Raw genomic sequence first — 22,724 nt, forward strand, 5'->3', positions numbered from 1 at the left:
CTTTCTCTGTTCTTTTTAATCTTTTTTACTTTTTCTTAAATTGCATCAATTGAAACAGCAAACACTTTGCTGTTACTTTTTGTCAAGTCTGGCAATCTCTGCTTTGTGATTGAAGTGTTTACCTCTTTTTAATGTCAATACTAGTGTGGCTGGATTAAGGGCCAGTGTTTTGCTGTTTATTTTCTATTTACTCTATCAGGATTTTTTGTTCCTCTGTTCCTTCTTTCTTGTTCTCTTAGGGTAATTAGTTGACTATTCAATTGTTGCCAATTTTGATTACTCTAGTGATTTTTAGCTCTACTTATTTGCATTTTTAGTAGTTGCTCTATGGATTGCAATATGTGTTTATAAATTATCACAAACTACTTAGAATTCATATTGTATTATTTCACACTTAATGCAGCAGCAGTATAATACTATATACTCCCTTATTCATTGTGCTATTGTCATATGAATGATATCTACATATGATAAAATTTCCCACTATGCAATGTTATAAATTACCTTTAAACTGTCTTTTAAACTCATCATCTGGCTCAATTCGTATTGCTTTATTTTCCCCTGATAGTATGTGTCACCATTATCTCTTTCTTTACATATTTAGTGACTTTTGATTGTTACTAGATACTATAAATGATACGTTAAAGAGATTTCTGTGTTCTGTTTTATTCCTCTGAAGATGTTTTCTATAGGCATATCTTGGCTGAACTCAGATTTCCAACTCTGTCTCTCCTGTGATGTATATCAACTGAAATGTCTCATTTATTCCAGTTTCTAGTAGTTGCTGTTTCACAGCACCCTCTGAGGTCTTTCCCAAACTTTGCATAGATGAACCAAGGGTTTGGGTGAATTTTACATGCCAATTTTGGGTTCATGCCCTTTGCACCATCTCCCCAAACTTACTGGCTGAATAGAGTTTTAAACTCTATTCTCTGCCTCCTAAAGCCACTTCATGTTACAGCTTTCTACCACTTCGGGCTGTACAGATTGAGTGACGCCCCTTAAGGCAAAAAGCTGCTAACTGAACAACACCACCCCCCACCCCCGCCATGGGAAGTTTGTCTCTCAAAATAGATTCAATGTTTCAGCCCTTCTGCTACCTTCTTCAGGGTTCCTTTCCCTTTCTTTTGACGTGTAATTTTCTCTGTACCCATAAAATATTATGGGAAAGTAAATTAAAATATATTATTAATGCAACGAAGTAAAACTATTTACATTATAACATTGCCTTTAGATAGATTGTTATTCTATACAGAGGTTTTAGTTTAGGCACAAATTTCAGATGCCATTTTCATAATTTTGAGGAGAACTTAAGTGCATGACATTTATGTACTTTTTCTGTCCTAAAATATTGGAAAGTAGATTTCTGGTTGCTTTTATTAATTGCCTCCTTTTGAACAATTGGTAATGTTTGTTTGGAATTAAAAGTTCCACCTACTATCTTATTTATAATTTCCTGGAAAAGAGATTAAAGAAAAGATATCAAGTATTTGCCTTAAGTATTTATAAGATATTTGATTTTAGAGCACAAGAGTGTTGAAAATTGCTAAATACATATATAGAGCTAACAACTAAATAAAGAACTAAAATGACTCTTTTAGTGACCAAGACATCAGGACTTGAAAGTCAAGCATATTAGCCTCCATTGACTTAACACTTTTGGTGTTTCAGCTGCAATCTCCTAAAAGTACAGGTTTCAGTTAGTCTTAATAATGTTTCTGCCTCCATAAATCTTAATAATAAAACTTACATAATACTTTTTTTTTCAAAAAAACAAACAAACAGGGTCCATGGTTAACAAATCTATCATCATCATCCCTTAAAGAAAGTCTTGGAGATTCCTTTTCACCAAAATCTGGGGAAAAAGCATCCATAAAAGGTGATTATATCTAATTATTATATCTATTTTTATTTGTGAACTCAGTATTGCTTCAAATGCTATTTGATACTCTGAATATTTACAGGAAAAATGTTTGAGTTTGCTTGGGTTTTAATCACAGTTATGCGGTTTACCAACCATGTAATTTTAGATACACTACTTAATCAATGCCTCAATTTCCCGAGGTACTACTACTACACTACTAATAATAATAGTAATACCTTCCCCAAGACTGTTGTGAAAATTAAGTGATGTAATTATTTTACCATTTAACCACTGATCCAGTTCCTGGCACAAATAGAATAATCGCCAAATGTGCACTACTATTATGTATGTATTAATGCGCTAGTCTTCAGAACATCATAATGGGTAGGTAGACTCTCACAGTGAGACTAAGCTGGGTTTTAATCCAGGCACAGCTGCATGAGCAAAGTAATTAACTTCTCTAATCCTGTATATTAATCTTTAAAATGGAGATGAATAAACTACCTCATAGGGAAATTGTTAGAATTAATTGGGTTAATACATGTAAAATACTTAGAAAAGTACCTTACTAAGCACATAGTTAAGTGTGATTGTGAGTTATTAGCATTATGGCTTTCTTTAGAGCTATGGCATGTAGTTTAATGAGAGCTAAAAAGCATAGCTATTTCTAGGACCATGATGTGTAACTAACGTGTGCTTACTATATACTGTACTTTTTGTCATTGTACATTTATAAGAAAAACTGAAGTGCAGAGATTTTGGGAAACATACTCAAGGTCAATAATGGAGCTGTAATTTCAATCTTTGGCTCCAAAGCCTTTGCTCATTTCACTGACTAGATTGATTAACAGCAGTCAACAATCCAATATTGGTACTTTGAATCATGAGTGCCCACCAAGATAAAGAAGTGATTTTAAATCTAGCACAGCTCAGAAAGAGTATAAAAAAAATGACTATATTGAAAGCAGCAGAATTAAGACTTTTGGCAGTAAAGATAGAGGTTTGCCAAGGACCCTCGTAGAATGGAAAGGTAGAGATCCCTACAAAAAACACTAATTTATTTCTATTGAGTATTCCAAAGTGTCATGGAGTCAAAATAATAGAAACAATTCTATAAAAGCAAAACTGAATCCTCTTATGCCAGCGCTTGAGCCTGTCTCTTGGAGCACTGAAAGGATAGGTAGTGGGCCCATGTTTACTGCTAATTTTGGTATCAGAGAACTGGTGCTAGAACTTACTAGAGACTAGCTTTATTCTCTGTGAGGTGGACCCTTCTAAAATTATATTGGTTCTTGGTTCTTACTGCATCTATACAGTTCTATAGCTATACTGCTAGTAACTCTAGTAGCTTAGAGATGGTTTGCCTCCCACTTATAAAGTATGGTAGTCTAGCTAAGAAACAGGCTTGGGAACAGAAGAGATATTTCTCTCTCATTGGTTTATACACCCTTGGGAACAGAAGAAATATTTCTCTCTCATTGGTTTATACATCAACAAAGGCTTTTGGTGTGTCTTTGTTTTTGGGTATTTATGACATTCTATTGATATATGTCATTTTTTTCTAATTAGGCATATCACATGCTTCACTAGATTAACAATAGCCACTTTCTCTTATGTAGATCAGTTTTTAATAAACCATTTATCCATGTTTAATATGATAGTTTTCTGTGTATTTTATGTTGAAAGACAAAATGGATAATGGACAGTCCTCATGTAAAGTAAATGAATATTATCTATCTTATTAATTTAGAAGGTTTTAATGTTGTTATTCTGTCTCAAAATAGAACAGAATGAAGAATTTACCAAAGAGCAAAATTCTTTGAAATCAAAAGAAAATGAAGAGAATTCATTTTTATTAGACTTTGTTACTACTGCCCTCGAGAAACCTGTGCAAGGTCAAGTGACTGCTGATGACTTTGAAGAAAAGGAGAAAGCTAAACTGATTATAAATGGTGATAAAACAGCTGATCCAGTATTGAAATCTCAGAATATCTTAATATCTACCAGTACAACTGACTCTGCAAAGGTATTTATATAAAATTATACCTTTTATAATTGTAAAAATTGAAATAGAATTTCTAAACATTTTATCTTCCATTTTATATACTTCAGAATTATCTGTGGAAAACTCATATTTCAGTTGTGGTATTACTTTATCAAATCAAATGTTTTTTATTTAACTCAGTAGAATTTTAGCTCCAGGAAAAATTGAGAGAGAATATAATGGAATCTAATGTTTCATTAAAAGTTATCAGAGATGTGTGATCATAATATACTTTAAAAATCCCAGGAATGTAAACCTATGAGTGTACAGGGTTCTATTGGTATCCATATTATAAAAATACAGCTATCTGGGAAAATTTGTGAGTTTTGAATTACTGAAGTTTATTGATTACTTTGGATATCATTTTAAAAGCATTTTAACAATTTTAATGAAAATCTTAAATATTTATTCATATCCATGCTGTTTTAAATACATGGACAAGATCATCATCAGGAACATTATTATATTGTAGATAATGGTGTTTTGGAAACCAGGCTTATGGTATGTAGATTGCTTGTCTCTTCACTGAGGATGTGGTTTTACCCATATTCTCACCTTAATACCTGCAGCCATCTGTTTGTGTAAAGTAAAATAGTTTGTTATAAGGTCTTAAAAAGAAAAGGGGGTGATGTTATCAACATGTCAATATAAACATCCATGAAAAAGCTTTTCCAATGATTTAGTGAATAAGAGGACAAATTCCACTTGCTTTGAACTCTGGAGAATGGTAGGTCTGGTGAATGACTCCACAAATGCTGAATTGTAGAAACAGAAAAATCTCAGGTAGAAGTCCAGCCCAGACCCCCAGTCAGTTCCTGCTTCCCTTCCCACTCAGTTCTGCACAGCTTGGGAGCCACACAGAGGCAGCATGGCCTTGGGTTCCTCTCATTGCAGACTGTAGACCAAATCATAGCAGTAAGTTATAGCTGCACCCATATTAAAGCACAGGGACCTAAGTCTGCAGAGACTCAGGGCAGAGCATGAGCTGCTGAGGAATGCTGCATATAAAAGTGCTTTCAGGGGTTTAAAAAAAAAAAAGAGAGAGAGAAAGAGAGACAGACACTGCCATAGAAAGGCAGGTGATAGCTGTTGTGACAATCCAGTTTCAGTCAACTGGACCACCTAAAAGTAAAATAGATTTTGTTTAAAGTAATCCACCTTTCTGGAGTGACACCATCTGGCTCCCCAGGATGGAATACCCTAATGGGGAAGAAACCGGAAGCAGGAAGCCCACACAGAAGGAAAAAAGAAAAAGAAAAAATAGTGTTAAACTGAACTACTTTAAGGAAGGGCTGGTGCCAGAAATTCCACAACTGAAAACTGTAAGGAAAATAGGGCACTAAGTAAGAGAGACAATTTAAACAAATCCTAGGACCTGGGGAGAAAAGTCTGCACATAAACAAACAGAACAGATCAAGATTCCTAGAGAAGGAACAGAAAAAGGGAAGCTTTTTCCTGGAGGTAAAACAGTTACACAAAAAGTACAGTCTTAAAAATGACACCACATAGCCAGGACAAGAGTCACATAAAGAAGAGCTGAGAAAATCTAATCAGTTAAACACACGCTATTCTAAGTGTCTAGAATAGGTTAGACCAAGTATTAAAGAAGAAGCTTAACACAAAGACTATCAACAGTGAAGCACAATACAAGAGGGAGAAATTGATCTTCAGAGTTACCCATCAAGAGAATCAGATGTCTAAATATCAGCAAAAAAAAAAAAATCTCAGGCCATACTAAGAAACAGAAAGTTAAGTCTTAGTCATGGGAACAAATTAAAGCTTCAGAGGAGACACTGAAATTGGAACAACTAATCAAAGATGTTCAAACAAATCTCCTAAATCAATTCAGGAACATAAAAGAAAATAGGCTTAAGGAGATAAAGGATATTAAGAAGACAGTGTGTGAGCTTAAAGAAGAATTTTTAAGTGTTTTGGTTTGCTAAAGCTGTTGGAATGCAACATAACAGAAATGGATTGGGTTTTATAAAGGGGATTTATTAAGTTATAAATTTACAGTTCTAGGGCCATGAAAATGTCCAAATTAAGACACCAACAAAAGGATACCATCTTAGAGGAAAGGCAGCTGGCAGCTGGGTTCCTCTGTCACATGGGAAGGCACATGGCAACATTTACCAAGCTTCTGGTTTCAAATGGCTCTCTCAGATCCTGTTGGGTCCTTCTGACATCTCCTGGGGCATTTACCTTCTGGATCTCCAAATGTCTGTACCTGAGCTTTCTTCAAGATATATCCATCTTAAAGGACTCCAGAAAGCTAATTATGATGCACCTTGAGTGGGCAGTGTCATTTCTCCATGGAAACAACCTAATCAAGAAGTCCCAGGCAGACACCATGCAGTAAATTGACATTATTTGGAAACAGTTTTGTTCCTTCAAAATAAGAACAAAGACTCAGGGTTTTTGCAGAAATAAACATAGCCTAATTGGATTATGCAATCGGTTTTCCTGTCCCTTGGCAAATAGTATGCCATAATCAAAGAAGAAAAAGGATAGTGCTACTTGTATATGAAGGTTTAGAATGAGCAGCTTTTCCTAGGTGTCTCTGGAAATGGATCCAGCTCAGTAAGCACTATGGAAAAGCACTGGAGCAAATGGATGAAAATCTAATTTACTGGCTCTGTTTTATTTGACTTAAATGTAAGCAGAAATTCACCAAGATTACCCAGTACCTAATTCAAATTCAAAAACTTGCATTAAAGTAGCACAGAAAACTTATTCCTTTGAGTACAAGGAACTTATACTTCTCCTTTCCTTACTCCTATGGGGGTAAAAGGAAAGAAGGGAAAAGAAGATCTAACATAATGTTTCATATAAAAATAACATTTTCCCTTAAATAATTCCATTAATAAAATCTGGGATAGAAAGAAAATCCTCTCTTTGGGAAAGTAATACAGATATTAAGTTCCATCCTAGGAAATACCTTAAGAAACCTGTTGCACTTTTCTGATACAGTTTACCAACTTACTGTCTTTGCGGCTTTGGAGGCTTTTGGCCATGAGTCCCTGAGAGATGAAACCAAATAGGTTTGATTTTTGGTAGTTACCTATTTCCATTCTACCTTGATTTTTTTTTCTTGGTACCATAATTAAAGGAGGAAAGGATGGATGACACTAGTGGACAGTTCACAGAGTTGTCAAGAGCAGGTATTACTTTAAAATCTGTGCTGACATGCTTGGGAATACCTGCTGGCTCAAGAAACAGCTGCTTCATACCCATCAAGGCAAATTAGACTGTATCTAGGGTTAGAAAACTTCCTGAGATTAAAAAGCTGATATGAAATAATTTGAATAAATGATAATAAAGCAAATAAAAAGTAAAAGAGGTCCTACGCATAGTAGGTCTGCCCCCACAAGATTGAATTAAAAGAACATGACTTTTCTGGGGTACATAACAGCTTCAAACCAGCACAGTATATATAAAAAGAAACATAACAGAAATGATGGGGATGAAGGGCATAATAGTAGAGATTAAAGATACACTAAAGGCATGCAGTAGCAGATTTGAACAAGCAGAAGAAAGAATCTGTGAGCCAAAGATAGGACAATCGAAATCATATCGTCAGAAGAACAGATTGAAAAAAAGAAGAGTAAAAGTTGAGTAGTGTCTCAAGAATTTGAATAATAGCGGGAAATGCATAAACATATGCATCAAGGGTGTCTCAGAAGGAGAAGATAAGGAAATGGGGCAAAAGAATATTTGAGGAAATAATAAATGAAAACTTCCTAGCTCTTATGAAAGTTATAAATATACCTGTCCAAGAAGTACAGTGTTCTCAAACAATAAATCCCAACAGACCTTGGGACACTTACTAATCAGAATCCCAAATGCCAAAAATAGAGAATTCTGAAAGCTACAAGAGATAAGTGATTCACCACATATAAAAGATCTTCAATAAGACTAAGTGACAATTTCTTTTCAGAAATTCAGAAGGTGAGAAGGCAGTGGTATGATACATTTGAAGTTCTGAAATAGAAATTACCACCCCAAAATCCTTTATTTGGCAAACCTTTCCTTCAAAAATGAGGAATAGTTAAAATATTAACAGATAAACAGAAATAGAGATAATTCTTCAGGAAAAGACATTCCTTACAAGAATTACTATAGGGAGTTGTTTAAGTTGAAAAGAAAAGAGAGGAGAGAGTGACTTAGAGTAGTGTGAAGAAATGAAGATCATCAGTGAGGGTAGCTTAAAGGGCAAATGCAAAACCCATTAGTACTGCATCCTTAATATATAACTCTGTTTTTTAATTCATATGAGAATCGGAATACAATTGAACAAGAAAAGACATGTTTCCTGATAATTGACACACAAAATATACAGTGGTAAAGTGGGACAAAAACAACATAAAGTGGGGAAACAAAAGAATATGGGTACAGAGAAAGTTTGTGGTACTGAAACTAAGTTGGTACCTTTTCACATTGGTAGAATATAGATGTAGGTTGTGAAATATAAGCCCCAGGGAAACCTCAAAGAATGTATTTTAAAAATATATAGGAACAAATGAGAAAGGGATCAGATACTTCTCAAAATATCAACTATACAGAAAAGGGGTTTGCAATAATGGAAAATAGAGACAAAAATGATATGACATAAAAAACAAAAGACAAAATGGCTGAAGTAAATCTGCACTTACAGTAATAATACCAAATGATAGTAGATTAAATTCCCCAATCAAAAGACAAAAGTTGGCAGAATGGGTAACGTGTGATCCAACTATATACTCTTTACAAGAGGCCCACCTTAGACCTAAAGACACAAACAGATGAAAATTGAATGGATTGAAGAAGACATTCCATACAAATAGTAACCAAAAAAAGAACTGGGGTAGCTATACTAATATTGGACAAAATAGACTTTAAATCAAAAGCTGTTAAAAGAGGCAAAAAAGGACCCTATATATTAATAAATTAAAAATCATAGTTATTTATCTAACCATGATGCCCCAAAATACATGGCAACAAACACTGACAACACTGAAGGGAGAAATTGACACCCCTACCATAATACTTGGAAATTTCAATACACCACTCTCATCAATAGATTGGAACATCTAGATAGAAGATCAGTAAGGAAACAGGGAACTTGAATAATATGATAAATGAACTGACCTAGCAAACATACAAAACGTTGCACCCTAAAAAGCAGAATATTCATTCTTCTCAAGAGCACATGGATCATTGTCCTGGATAGGCCGCATATTGGATCACAAAGTAAGTCTTAGAGAATTTAGAAAGATTGAAATTACACAAAGCATCAACTCTGAACATAATGAAATGAAACTGGAAGTCAGTAACAGGCAGAGAACTGGAAAACCTACAAATATATGGGAGTTAAAAAACACTCTGAAACAAACAGTGGGTCAAAGAGGAAATTGCAAGGGAAATCAGTAATTATCCTGAGGCAAATGAAAATGAGAATGCAACATAACATAACTTTTGGGATGAGTGCAGGCAGTGCTGAGAGGGGCATTTATAGCCTGAAATGTTTATATTAAAAAAAAGAACAAGCTAAAATCAAAGACCTAACTGTACACCAGGAAGAATTAGAAAAGGAACAGCAAATTAGCCCCAAAACAAGCAGAAGAAAAATAAAGTTTAGAGCAGAAATAAATGAAACTGAGAATTAAAAAAAAACAATAGAATTAAAAGACCCAAACCTAGTTATTTGAAAAGATCAGTGATGTTGATAAACCCTAAACTGACACACAAAAAAAGATGCAAATAAATAAAAGCATAGATGAGAGGAATAGGATTTTTACTAATCCTACAGAAATAAAAAACATCATAAGAGGATACTATGAACAACCATATGCTAACAAATTAGATAACTAGAGGAAATGAAAAAATTCCTAGGAACACACAAATAAACTACATGACTCTATAGGAAATAGGAACCCTTACAGACTGGCAAAGAGCAAAAAGATTGAATCATTCATCCCAAACCTCCCAACAAAGAAAAGCCCAGAGACATGTGGCTTTGCAGGAGTATTCTACCAAATATTCCAAGAAGAATATCATCCATACTTAAACTTTTCCAAAAAGTTGAAACAGGAACACAATCTAACTCATTCTGTGAGGTCAACATCACCCTAATACCAAAGCCAGATAAAAATACTATAAGAAAAGAAAATTACATTTATTTATTTTAAAATTTCTTGTAGATGCAAAAATTCCTCAACAAAATATTTGCAAATCCAATCCAACAGCACATCAAAAGAATTATATACTATGATCAAGTGAATATGCCTGGCCTCCAAGGTTGTTTCAATTTAAGAAAACAAATTAATGTAATATATCAGCAAAAAAAAAAAAACCAAAAGATTAAAAACCACACAATTTTGTCAATGCAGAAAAGGCATTTTATGAAATTCAGCATCCTTTCTTGATAAAATGCTTAGAAAATTGGGAATGGATGTAAACTTCCTCAGCATGATAAAGGGAGTATATGAAAATCCTACAGCTGTCATCATAACTTATGATGAAAGACTGAAGGCTTTCCCTCTAAGATCTGGAGCAAGACAAGGATACCATGTCACCACTGTTTTTCAACATAGTACTGAAATTTCTAGCCACAGCAGTTAGGCAAGAAAAACATAAATAAAATCCATTTAAATTGGAACAAGAGTATGTCTTTCCATATTTGCAGATGACATAATCCTATATCTAGAAAATCCTGAAAAGTCAACAGCAAAACTATTAGAGCTAATAAACAAATTCAACAAAATGGCAAGGTTCATGGTCAAACTCAAAAATCAGGAGAGTTTCTATACACTAGTAATGCACAATCTAAGGAAGAAAGCCATAAAAAATGCATTTAAAAAAGCAACTAAAAATTCAAGTATCTTGGAATAAATTCAACCAAGCATGTGAAGGAATTTTACAAATAAAACTACAAAATTGCTAAAAGAAATCAAATAAGACATAAATAAATGGAAGGGCATTCCATGTTCAAGGATTGGAAAATTAAATACCATTAAGAAGTCAACTCTGCAGAACTGGTTTGCAGATTCAATGCAATCCCAATCAAAATTCCAACACTCTAGTTTGTATGAATGGAAAAGCCAATTATCATATTTATTTGGAAGGATATGATGTCCCAAATAGCCAGAAACCTATTCAAACTGACATAGTTCCACTAATCTATTTGTCTCTACAGATTTATATATTTTATGTAAATGGAATCATATAGTATGTAGTACATTGTTCCTGGTTTCTTTCACTTAACACAATGTTTTAAAAAGTATTATTATTATTTTAATTAGAGAATATGTATGTTTACAGAAATGGTGTGTAAAAATTACAATGTTCCCATATAATCCTGCTGGGCAGGGTAGGAAAAGTACAGAATCAAGAGGCCTCACAGGGAAGACCAGCACCCTGCTGGGTCTCATCCCCAGGGAACCATGGATTGTATCCTTTTTGTGAGTCCTGGACCTATCCTGTCTGGGAAAATCTGATTGGGGTCAATTCTGTCTGGCAAAGAAAGATCCAGAAAAACATGCTGAAAGATTCTGATCAGTTAAACAGAAGCTTAGCTAGAGTTTTAGAATAAGTTGATCTGTATTTCAAAGAGCAGATAGAGAACAAAGCTAACTAACAAGAAAACCCTAGGTAAAAGAGAGGAAATGACCTCCATAATAAACTAATCAAGGAAATCAGATGCTTAGACACCAGCAAACAATCATGAGTCATATAAGGATGTATGAAGATATGGCCAGTCAAAGGAACAAACTAACACTACATATGAGATACAAGAATTGAAACAACTAATTGAGATTTTCAAACAAACCTAAATTAAATCAATGAGATGAAGGTAGATACGGCAAAAAAAAAAAAAAAAAAAAAAAAAAAAGATGAAGGTTTTACAGAAGACATTGGGCGACCATAAAGAAAAATCCAAAAGCTTGAAAATACAAATGGCAGAACTCTGGGAATGAAAGGCACCATAGAAGAGATGTAAAACTACAAACAGCAGATTTGAAGAGGCAAGAGAAAGGATTAGTGAACTAGAGGACAGAACATCTGGAATCTTACACTCAAAAAAAAAGAAGGAAAAGAATGGAAAAATATAAGTAGTTATCAGGGAATTAAATGACAATATGAAACATGCAAATATATGTGTTATGATTGTCCCAGAAGGAGAAGAGAAGGGGAAAAGGGCAGAAAGGTTAATGGAGGAAATTATCACTGAAAATTTCCCATCTTTTATGAAAGACATAACATTAAAGGTCCAAGAATAGATGCAAACAGACCTACTCCAAGATGCTTACTAATCAGAGTGGCCAATATCAAGACAAAGAGAGAATTCTGAAAGCAACCAGAGAAAAGTGATACAAGGGAAGCTTGATAAGACTGTGTGTTGATTTCTCAGCAGAAGCCACGTTGGCTAGAAGGCAGTGACATCATATATCTAAGATACTGAAAGACATAAATTTCCAACTAAGAATTCTATATCCAACAAAACTGTCTTTCAAGAATGAGGGAGAGTTTAAAATATTTTCAGACAAACAGACATTGAAGATTTTTGAACAAGAGACTTACTCTACAGGATATACAAAAGGGAACACTAAGGCAGATAGGGTGGATTGGAGAAGAATGTAGAAATGAAGTTTATCAGTAAGGGTAAAAAGAGAGCACATACTCTCTTCAACACAAAGCTGAATGTGAGTATGGTTGAATGATGAAGGCTAGAGGCATGTATGACACCAGAAGGAAAGATAAAGATTAAAAACTGGGACTGTATAACTTAGCGAAACCTAGAGTGGACAATGATGGGTTTTTATATGAGGGAGAACAAATGAATTTCAATATTACAAGGTATTGAAAATGGGATAGTATATGGAAAAAAGTAATCAATGCACACTAGGGTAAATAGTTAACAGTAACATTATAATATGCTTCCATTAATTGTAACAAAGGCAATATAGCAAAGCTAAATGTCAATAAGAGGGTATATAAGGAAGAAGTATGGAATTCTTGGTGATGGTGCTGGTGGTGTTTCTCTTTTTTGACATGGGTAGGCTCTGGCATGGCAGGTGAGAATTCTGCCTGCTGAGCCACCATTACACCACCTATGTTTCTCTATTTATTGTTTTTACCCATCAATTTTTTCCTTCTTCTTCTTTCTTTGCAGAAGAAATGGAAATGTTCTCGTATAGATTGTGGTGGTGAATGCATAACTGTGATTATACCAGGAGCCACTGATTGCTTACTTAGGAAAGATTGCATGGTTTGTGAATAAAGCTGTTTAAAAAATAAACACAGGGGACTTCCAGGAATGGCCAAATAGAGCAGCTCGAGATTAGCCCTGCTCCATAGAAAAGTTAGAGAAGGGATAGGAGAGTGACTGAGGAGGTGAATGGAAATGTGGCTGACCTGGGAGAGCCTTCTGCACCACATGGGGGAGCCTGGGTTGCAGAGGCCGAGGAACTGAGAGGCAGAAAGCTGGAACCTGGTGCGGAGGTGCAGAGTGGGCAGGACTGCACAGACGGGATCATGGGGCTGTGAAGTAAACCAGGCTGTGTTCCCTGGGTGTGCTGCCCTCGCCCGCACAGCCCCATGACCAGAGATGCACCAAAACCCTGTCACCTGTTCGCATTCACTGCACTCCAGGTGTCCCCACCCCACCAGCCCCCAGTGCACACATCTGTCCCAAATCCCCACATCATGTGCAGCCGAACCCACCTTTCCTGCATCCTTCCCAAGCACTACCTCCCCCTCCCTGTTCCCTGCAGGCTGTTGCCAGCCCATAAAGACTGCGGGCACTAATCTCCATACCTAAGCTACCCCTCCCCCCGTCCATAGTGTTGCACAGCCTCACTCTGCCCCTCTCTGAGCTCTCCATATCCATTTACAGCACTCCAAGATTGACGTATGCAAATAGACCCCTGATCATGTCATGCAGGTCTGTGAACTGCAGTTTACAACAGTCTTAGAACCGCACATGCGCACAGCCCTCAGCCTCACTCCCCAGCTCTGAGGAAGCGCCGACCTGCACAGCAGGTCACATCTCCCTCTAATGCATGAGGGCATAACACCACTCTGCTGCCACAGCTCTGCATATGTGCACAAAGGGCCCTGTGCCTTAGATCAGTTCACAACATAAAGATAAAACAACCAGACAGAAGATCAACAAGGAAATAGAGAAGTTAAATGACTTGATAAATAAATTAGACCTAACAGACATATAGATGTCATTGCACCCCAGAGCACAATGGAATATGTTCTTCTCTAGTGCTCATGGAACATTCTCCAGGATAGATCATATGCTGGGGCACAAAACAGGTCTTTATAAATTTAAAAACATTGAAATTATTCAAAGCATTTTCTCTTATCACAGTGGGATGAAACTGGATCTCAGTAACCACCAAAGAATGAGAAGATTCACAAATACATGGAGATTAAATAAAACACTCTTAAACAACCAGTGGGTCAAAGAAGAAGTTGCTAGAGAAATCAGTAGCTATCCTGAGATGAATGAAAATGAGAATGCAACCTATCAGAATTTATGGGATGTGGCAAAGGCTGTGCTGACAGGGAAATTTATTGCCCTAAACGACTATATTAAAAAATAAGAAAGAGCAAAAATTGAGGACTTAACAGCACACCTGGAGGAACTTGAGAAAGAACAGTCAACTTACCCCAAAGCAAATAGAAGGAGAGAAATAACAAAGATTAAAGCAGAGATAAATGAATGGGAGAATAAAAGAACAATAGAAAGAATCAATAAAACCAAAAGTTGGTTCTTTGAGAAAATCAGTGAAATTGATGGGCCACTAGCAAGACTGACAGAGAAAAAAAGAGAGAGGATGCAAATAAACAAAATAAAAAATGAGAAGGAGTGTGTTACCACAGACCCAGAATAAGTTTCCAATTTACAGTTTTAAGGCCGAGAAAATGTCCCAATTAAAAGAAGTCTATAGATGTGTCCAATCAAAGGCATCCAGGGAAAGACACCCCAGTTCAAGAAGACCGATAAAGTTCAGGGTTTCTCTCTCAAGTGAGAAGGCACGTGGCGAACACAGTCAAAGTTTCTCTCTCATCTGGAAAGACACATGGTGAACGCTGTCAGGGTTTCTCTCTCGTCTGGAAGGGCACGTCGTGAACACTGTCAGGGTTTCTCTCTCATCTGGAGAAGCACATGGTGAACACTGTCGGGGTTTCTCTCTCGTCTGGAAGGGCACGTGGTGAACACGGCATCATCTGCTAGCTTCCTTTCCTGGCTTCCTGTTCCATGAAGCTCCGCGGGAGGCATTTTCCTTCTTCATCCCCAAAGGTCGCTGGCTAGTGGACTCTGCTACTCATGGCTATGTCGTTCTGCTCCTCTCTCTCTGAATCTCTCACTTTCTCGAAAATGTTTCTTTTTTTATAGGACCCCCAAACTAATGAAGACCCACCCAAATAGGTGGAGACATGTCGTCACCTAATCCAGTTTAACAGCCACTCTTGATTAAATCACGTCTCCAAGGAGATGATCTGATTACAGTTTCAAACATACAATATTGAGTAGGGATTATTCTACCTTTACGAAATGGGATTTTGATTAAAACATGTCTTTTCTAGGGTCCATACATCCTTTCAAACCAGCACACCCTATGACCCAGAAGAGCTGAAAGCAATGATGCAAACAGACTTTTGCACATTAATGTTCATTGCAGCATTATTCATAATTGCCAAAAGATGGAAATAAACCAAATGCCCATCAACAGATGAGTGGATCAACAAAATGTGGTATATACATGCAATGGAATATTATGCAGCAGTAAGACAAAATGAAGACCTAAAGCACATGACAAGATGGATGAGCCTTGAGGACATAATGCTGAGTGAAGTTAGTGAGACACAAAAGGATAGATACTGTATGGTTCCACTTTTGTGACCAGCCTAACAGTATATTCAGAGGCTTATCATACAGAAGATACGGGCCTTAGAGATACACAGAAGCTAGAGATGGGTGAACCATTAGCTAATGAGGTTGAACTCCAATATAAGGGAATAGATAGGGGTGAAGGTGGTTCTCTAGTGGCTCTGTAAGTAAAATTACCATATGGAAGGTGAACAAGATTGAAAGGGGTTGTATAGACCTACGTGTCCCACTTATTAACACTAGAAATATGAATTAGTTCTCGCAAGAATTACTTCAAAGATAAGATTCTTGTAAAAAGAGTTTAACTCCAGGGTATGGGGGAAAACTGCTATTGCATACTATGAACTATGTTCAAAAGGAAACCACCAGCACTACCAAAGCAACAGCAGAGGTAAATAATTGGGGGAGGGACAAGAGTTAATAGGAGGTTTAAATTTCCTATTTGGCGAGGGTGTGTTCATTGGTTTTCTTTCTCTTGGGAACAATGAAATTATCTAAAATTGAGAATGTTGATGGACTGTGGACTTTGGGCCCTCTACATGATGCCCGATGTATGCACGTGGCTGAAAGATGCACTGACGGAGAATTAGTTTGACGAATGATGGTGTACAGTTATGAATGAAGGTTGTGCTGCTACAAAAAGCACAAAGTCGTGAGGTGTGCAATGATATGAATTAACATGTGGGACATTTGTTGAGACAAAATAAGCCAGAAACAAAAGAACAAGAATGGTATGGTCACCTTTAGAAAATGCTTGTAAGGAAGCAGGTGCCTAGATTGTAAGCTTTTAGAGCAGACACATTAAGTCTGGAGTGGTGATTATTATTTATGGATTTGGAGGGACTGTTTTGTATATATAACCTTATTTTAGAGATAAGAATGAAGCTGAACAGGTTGGGGTTAAGGTAATTCAGAACATAGGGGTAAGGAAGACTGTCTGTATTTTAGAACCACACATTTTCTTTGAGATCAATGGAAGAGAGGCTCATTTGTTCTGTAACTGAAGTTTTCTGTAGTGCATAATCTGGTTCGGCCTGTCTGCATAACTCATTTGAACAATTGAAGCACAGTGAGCACAGAATAAGAAAGAGGTCCTTTAAGATTATTGTAATGCCTGGATAAATTCTAGAGTATATAAAGTAGATGGTCAAAGAGTGTTGGTGAGGTCCCCTGAGGGATGGGAGAAAAATATGGAATTATTAAACCTTACCATCAGGGAATCCCCTGATACTATGTCAGACTTTAGGGACACTCAAATCAATAGTTCATGTCCTCAATCAGGAGCTTATTCTTGTGAAGTTTATGTAGGTAGCAGAGAGGCTTAGGCTACCTATAGGCATGCCTGGGAGTTGATTCTGGAGGACCTATTTTATTGTTTGGATGTGGCCTCAGTCTCTCTGGGCCCAACTCTGCAAGTGAAATCATTGCCCTACCCTCTGCTTGGGGTGTGGAATTCAGGGGTAGGGGTCTCCCTGGCGATGTGGGAGATGACTCTCGGGGATGGATCTGGACTTGGCACTGTGGGAGCGATGGTTCCATCCTGATCAAAAGAGGGAAAAAGTGTAATTAATAAAGTGTCCATGGTGGAGAGAGTTCGTGTGGAGTCAGGGGGCTGCTCTGGGGATTGCTCTTGTGCAAGCTTCAGCTAGACCTTACTACTTATCATAACCTGCCAGCCCCCATCCAGGACTGATCTGACTGATCCTGAAGAACACCTATGGCAATATATAAGATTCCACCAGGGTTCTATGCACTGGAGTGACTTTCTGGACACCTACGGCCTCTGGATGGGTCCGTGGGCCAGATAGTTCCTGAAGCCTATCCCAGCCTCTCCAGAACATCAGATAGTCCCATCTCCCTACCCCATATTAGGGACAGACCCTTCCAATATGAAAAATTTAGAATCGCCATCCCCCAACACCCTTGAAGAGAAGAATGGAGTGATCGGGAGTGATGATGCAGTTGTACGAAGAGGATGGGATTTGGCAGGTGGGTGTAAATGCTGAGTCATCAGGTTGATGTCTCTTTTGGTCTCCAGTGTTTTGGAGTGGCTAGAGGTAAGAACCCAAAATTGTGAAATTGTAACCCATGTCAAACTCTGAAATATGTTCTGCAACTAATTGTGGTGCTGTACTTTGAAATATATAGCTTTTTTGTATGTGTGTTATTTTTCACAAAAAAGAAGGAAAAAAAAGTCAATTGTGATGATAAAAAAAAAGTACTTAAGCCCCTAGCCTCCTATATTCTGGAGCAGCTAGAAGGAAAAATATGAGAGGATCGTATGGTAGCCCAAGACAAACTCTGGGATCTGTCCTGTAATTACTTGTTGAAGAATGCTTTGAAAACTATTGTTTTTTATATTTTTTTCTTTGTATGTATGTTATACTCTAAAGTTAAAAAAAGTGGAGAGAATCAACAAAAGACATAAAAAATAAAATAAGCAGAAGGGTATAAATGCTGGAGGAAATTGAAGAGAGCGATGTACCTGTTCACTGTTGGTAGGAAAGTGGAATGGTACAGCCCCTCTGGAGGGTAGTATGGATGCTGCACTGGAGACTAAGTATAGAATTGCCATATGATCCTGCAACCCCATTATTAAATACATACTTGGAGGAACTGAAAGCAGATCACAAATGGACGTTTGCACCCTGTTGCTTGTGGTGGCAGTATTCCTTATTTGCAGTGGATGGAGGTGGGCTAAAGGTACATTGACTGATGAATGGAAGGGCAAACTGTGTATTCGTGCAATGGGATATTGAACAGCTGCAGGAAAGAATGAAGTTGTGAGGCATGCAACTAGGTGAATGAACCCTGAGGATAGTATGTTGAGTAAATTAAGGCAGAAACAAAAAGACAAATATTATAAGGCCTCATTAATATGAATTAACTATAATGTGCAGTCTTTGAGAATTAAATTTGAGAGCATAGGTAATCAAGTGATAGAACTTGGGCAGAGATTGGGCATTAAGGAGATTAAGGAGTATAAAATGTTCATTAGGGCTTACTGTAAAGATTCCTAAATTGTAAGCTCCTAAGCAGCCACATCTATTTCTGAGTTTTAATGGTTGTTTCTAAATTCTGAGATGCTGAGCTGTTTTTGTATGCCCTGGTCATTCTCTGGAACTTTGGGCATCTGTGTGATTCCTGACATTTAAGAGTTCTGCAGGTCTGAAAGTCACCGTTACCCCATACAGAAACTATTATAGATGCTGAAAAAGAGATCAGATTTCAACTAGAGATATAAATAAAGCTAAACTGATTAGGACTAAGGTAAATTATAGTACAGGTAAAGGATGATACTGACTGTATTTTAAAATTTCAACCTCAGTATGAAACCAAAGGAGTTGTTAATTTGGTAAAGAATTTATATTTTCTGTAGCACACTAGCTAATTTAACCTGTATGTTCAGTTTATTCAAACAATGTAATTACATGGAACCTTACATAGGGGATGAGATGTTTTATTTTGTACAAGTTAATGTAATACTCTAATATATCCCAGAGTAATATGGATGGAAAATCTTAAAAGGTATTTGCAAACTCTCCTTGAGGGACTGGAGAAAAATGTGGAAATATTTAATTCCCCACCTAGGGAATTCCTGATATTCTTGAAAGCATTATCGACTACTAATTTAATAAGCCAACCTGTTGATCTTGGGACTTGCCCTTATGAAAGTTATTCCTGCAAAGGAGAGGCTAAACCTACTTATAATTATGTCTTGAGTCACCCCCATCTTTTGCTGCTCAGATGTGGCCTCACTCTCTAAGCCAACTCTGCAGGTAAACTCACTACCCTCCTCCCTGCATGGGACATGACTCCCAGCAATGTAATTCTCCCTGGCAATGTGCGACATGACTCCCAGGGATGAACCTGGCCCTGGCATCGTGGGATCAAGAAATCCTTCTTGACCATAAGAGGAAAAACAAATGAAACAAAGTTTCAATGGCTAAGATATTTCAAATACATTCGACAGGTCATTCTGAAGTTTGTTCTTATGCATTATATAGATATCCTTATCTAGTTTATTAGAATAGCTAGAAGGGAATACCTTAAAACTGTTGACTTGTAATCCAGTAGCCTTGATTCTTGATGACAAGTTATAAAATTATATGATTTTTACAGTGTGACCATGTGATTATGAAAACTCCCTCTATCCAGTGTATGGGCAGATGAATAAGAAAATAAAGACAAATAAATAAATAAATAATAGGGAAAATTAGGGGTATTGTATGTTTTGGGTGTTCTTTTTTATTTTTATTTCTATTTATTTTGTGGAGTGTAGTGAAAATGTTCTAAAATTGATTGGGTTGATGAATGGCCAACTATATGGTGATACTGTGAGCCTTCAGATTGTGTACTTTGAATGATTAAGGTATATAACTATATCTCAGTAAAATTACATTTAAAAATAAATAAATAATTGTTTCCTGTCAGAATGCCCTCAAACTAATTGTAATAGTTATGGTGACTGATCCATCCCTGATTTTTTCCATTTATCAGAAAGCAATTGAAGATAGAAATATGAAGAATAAAAAATCAACAAATAATAGAGCATCCAGTGCATCTGGCAGGTAATAAAATTATTAATATCCCTCATTTATTAGTTTGCATTCTAGCAAACTGGCTGCAGAATTCACTTCTGTAAAATAAATCCCATTTGATGTTGCTTGGTTTTCTCATAATTTCCATTTTATAGACTAAGGAAGTATTTACTTCGTGACAGAACCTCTCAGTTGATTATGTTCTTTTACATGATTGTATTAATAAAATTTTATTAGTAAAATTAATAAAAGATAAAAAGAAAAACCTATAATTGGCTGTTTGTTTTATCACCTGGGCTCTTTATGCAGTACCGTTTGGTCTCCAAGCTCATCTCAATAGTGGTATTTTTCTTCTTTTCCTGCTATCAGTGATTAAGCATTCCCATATTCTGTACTGCTCCTGGAATAAGAGCCCCTTACTCCTGTTTTTCCTGGTAGAGTAGATATAAGGTGGTAAAAAAAGCTGAAGTCTAGCATTATACTTCTCTATTAAGTGTTTTTACCCAACACGTAAAAAAATGTACTCAAAGCCTACAGGCTCTTTGAACTAAGTTTGTTTACTAAAATGATAACAGTCCAATGCTTAATTTGTGCTGGTGATAATGGATACTTAACTCATAAATGTTCATCAAAACCTTCTGGGTTTTTTAAATTTTCATTAATCAAATAGAGCAAGGATCGGCAAACCTTTTCTTTAAAGGGCCAAGCAGTTCATATTTTAGGCTCTGCATGCCATCCTTCCTCTATTTTAGCTGTTCAGCTTTGCCCTTGTTGCATGAAGGCAGGCATAGACAGTATGTAAATGAATAGATGTGGTTATGGTGCAATCAAACTTTATTAAATAAAAATAGGCAGTGATCCAAAATTTCCTACAAACCCCTGAAATAGAGACAATTATTCTTCCCAAATTTAATTTAGAGTGGTGCATGTAAAAAATAAAACGTGAAGTTATTAAAAAAAAGTGGTTAAACCCCACTTTATTAATATTACTTTTTCCAGGTAATTTGAGATAGGCTCCATGAATTTTTTAAAATGTTCTCATAACCCATATCTGAAATGAGCGATCACTTTAAATATACCTAGAAAAGACTATACACTTTATTTACATCATTTTCAGGATTACAATAATATATTAAATTACATTGTAGCTTTCCAAATGTAGAAATTGCAAATTCTGATGTATCTCAGTTCTACGGAATGCAGTTTTAATACTTGGACTTCATCATTTGTTTGAATCTTTTCAGATTAATGACCTCTGAATTCCTAAAGAAGCCTATAAGAAGAATTCATTCAGCAACTACCTCTTCTCACTATTTAGGGACTTTGAAAGTCTTGGATCAAAAGCTCTCAGAGAAACAGAGCATAGAACCTGACAGAGCAGATAACATAAGGGCAGCTGTTTATCAGGTAAAAAGGAAAATATTGCTTTAAAAGAAGAAGAATGTTAACTAGTAACTTATATACTACTACCTCTTCACCAAAGAATAAGTAACTCTAGCAGGAATGATGCTTGATTGCTCAATTTTATTGGAAAAGATCTTCCTTTATAATACATGAGCAGTCCAGTGCCCTTTCACTGTTATTTACTTATAATCATTTGCTTAAATACTTATTTACTTATAATCATTTGCTTAAATAACTATAGTTGTTTTTATAGAAATAAAGTATGCCATTACAATTTATAAAAACAAAGCAAAAGCAGAAATGTTTTAAAGTCTACATTTGTCTTTCTTCCTTAAAGTTTATGTTATTATAAACGAGAAGAGTTTTTGAAATTTTCCTAAGTTTGTATTTTTTTGGACTTACACAGAAATAAAATTCTGCTAATTTTTTTTTTGCAATTTCAACAAGAGCCTTTTTTAGCTCCTTTTGCTGTATAAAATAGAGCACTGTAGAAAATGGTACATATGAATTTCTGAGGAAAATTTGTTGACATATTTAATCATTATAGTTATTCAACCTGTGAAGTCTGTTGTTAATAGTAAGACTAACAAAATGTCTGTATATTAGAATATTACTGAAGAAAAATACGAGTTCATTTAGAATTTATAAACCATGTTTTCCTCTTTTAAATTTTTGATCAAATAATTCCAAAACTAGATAATTCAAATTCATTTGGGAAAACCCTTTTCTTGTTTTCACAGGAATGGTTAGAAAAGAAAAATATATATTTACAGGAAATGCACAGAATTAAAAGGATTGAAAGTGAAAATTTAAAGATCCAAAATGAACAGGTATTACGAAATATAGAAGTGAAAAATATTGTGAATTTTTATGTCAATAACATATCTTTGAGTATTTGATGTTTTTATATCAGCTATATGTAAAATGTCAGAATAATTTGCATAGAAGACTTGGCTTCTGATTTTTATTTCTATAGTACTTTTTACA

The 22,724-nt window shown here is 35.9% G+C and overlaps 1 protein-coding gene across 1 annotated transcript in view; it reads left to right on the forward strand.

Annotated features, from left to right (window-relative positions):
* MAP9 (microtubule associated protein 9) overlaps window positions 1-22,724 on the forward strand; it is a 58,273-nt gene that overhangs the window by 21,366 nt on the left and 14,183 nt on the right. Inside the window, exons 6-10 of the mRNA XM_077139723.1 lie at window positions 1,786-1,879; window positions 3,649-3,890; window positions 20,293-20,363; window positions 21,578-21,740; window positions 22,478-22,567. Of these exons, the coding sequence (XP_076995838.1) occupies window positions 1,786-1,879; window positions 3,649-3,890; window positions 20,293-20,363; window positions 21,578-21,740; window positions 22,478-22,567 (660 nt within the window). The remainder of the gene's footprint in view (window positions 1-1,785; window positions 1,880-3,648; window positions 3,891-20,292; window positions 20,364-21,577; window positions 21,741-22,477; window positions 22,568-22,724) is intronic.

The sequence above is a fragment of the Tamandua tetradactyla genome, chromosome 22 (genome assembly GCF_023851605.1).
Source record: "Tamandua tetradactyla isolate mTamTet1 chromosome 22, mTamTet1.pri, whole genome shotgun sequence".
Classification (NCBI taxonomy): Eukaryota; Metazoa; Chordata; class Mammalia; order Pilosa; family Myrmecophagidae; genus Tamandua; species Tamandua tetradactyla.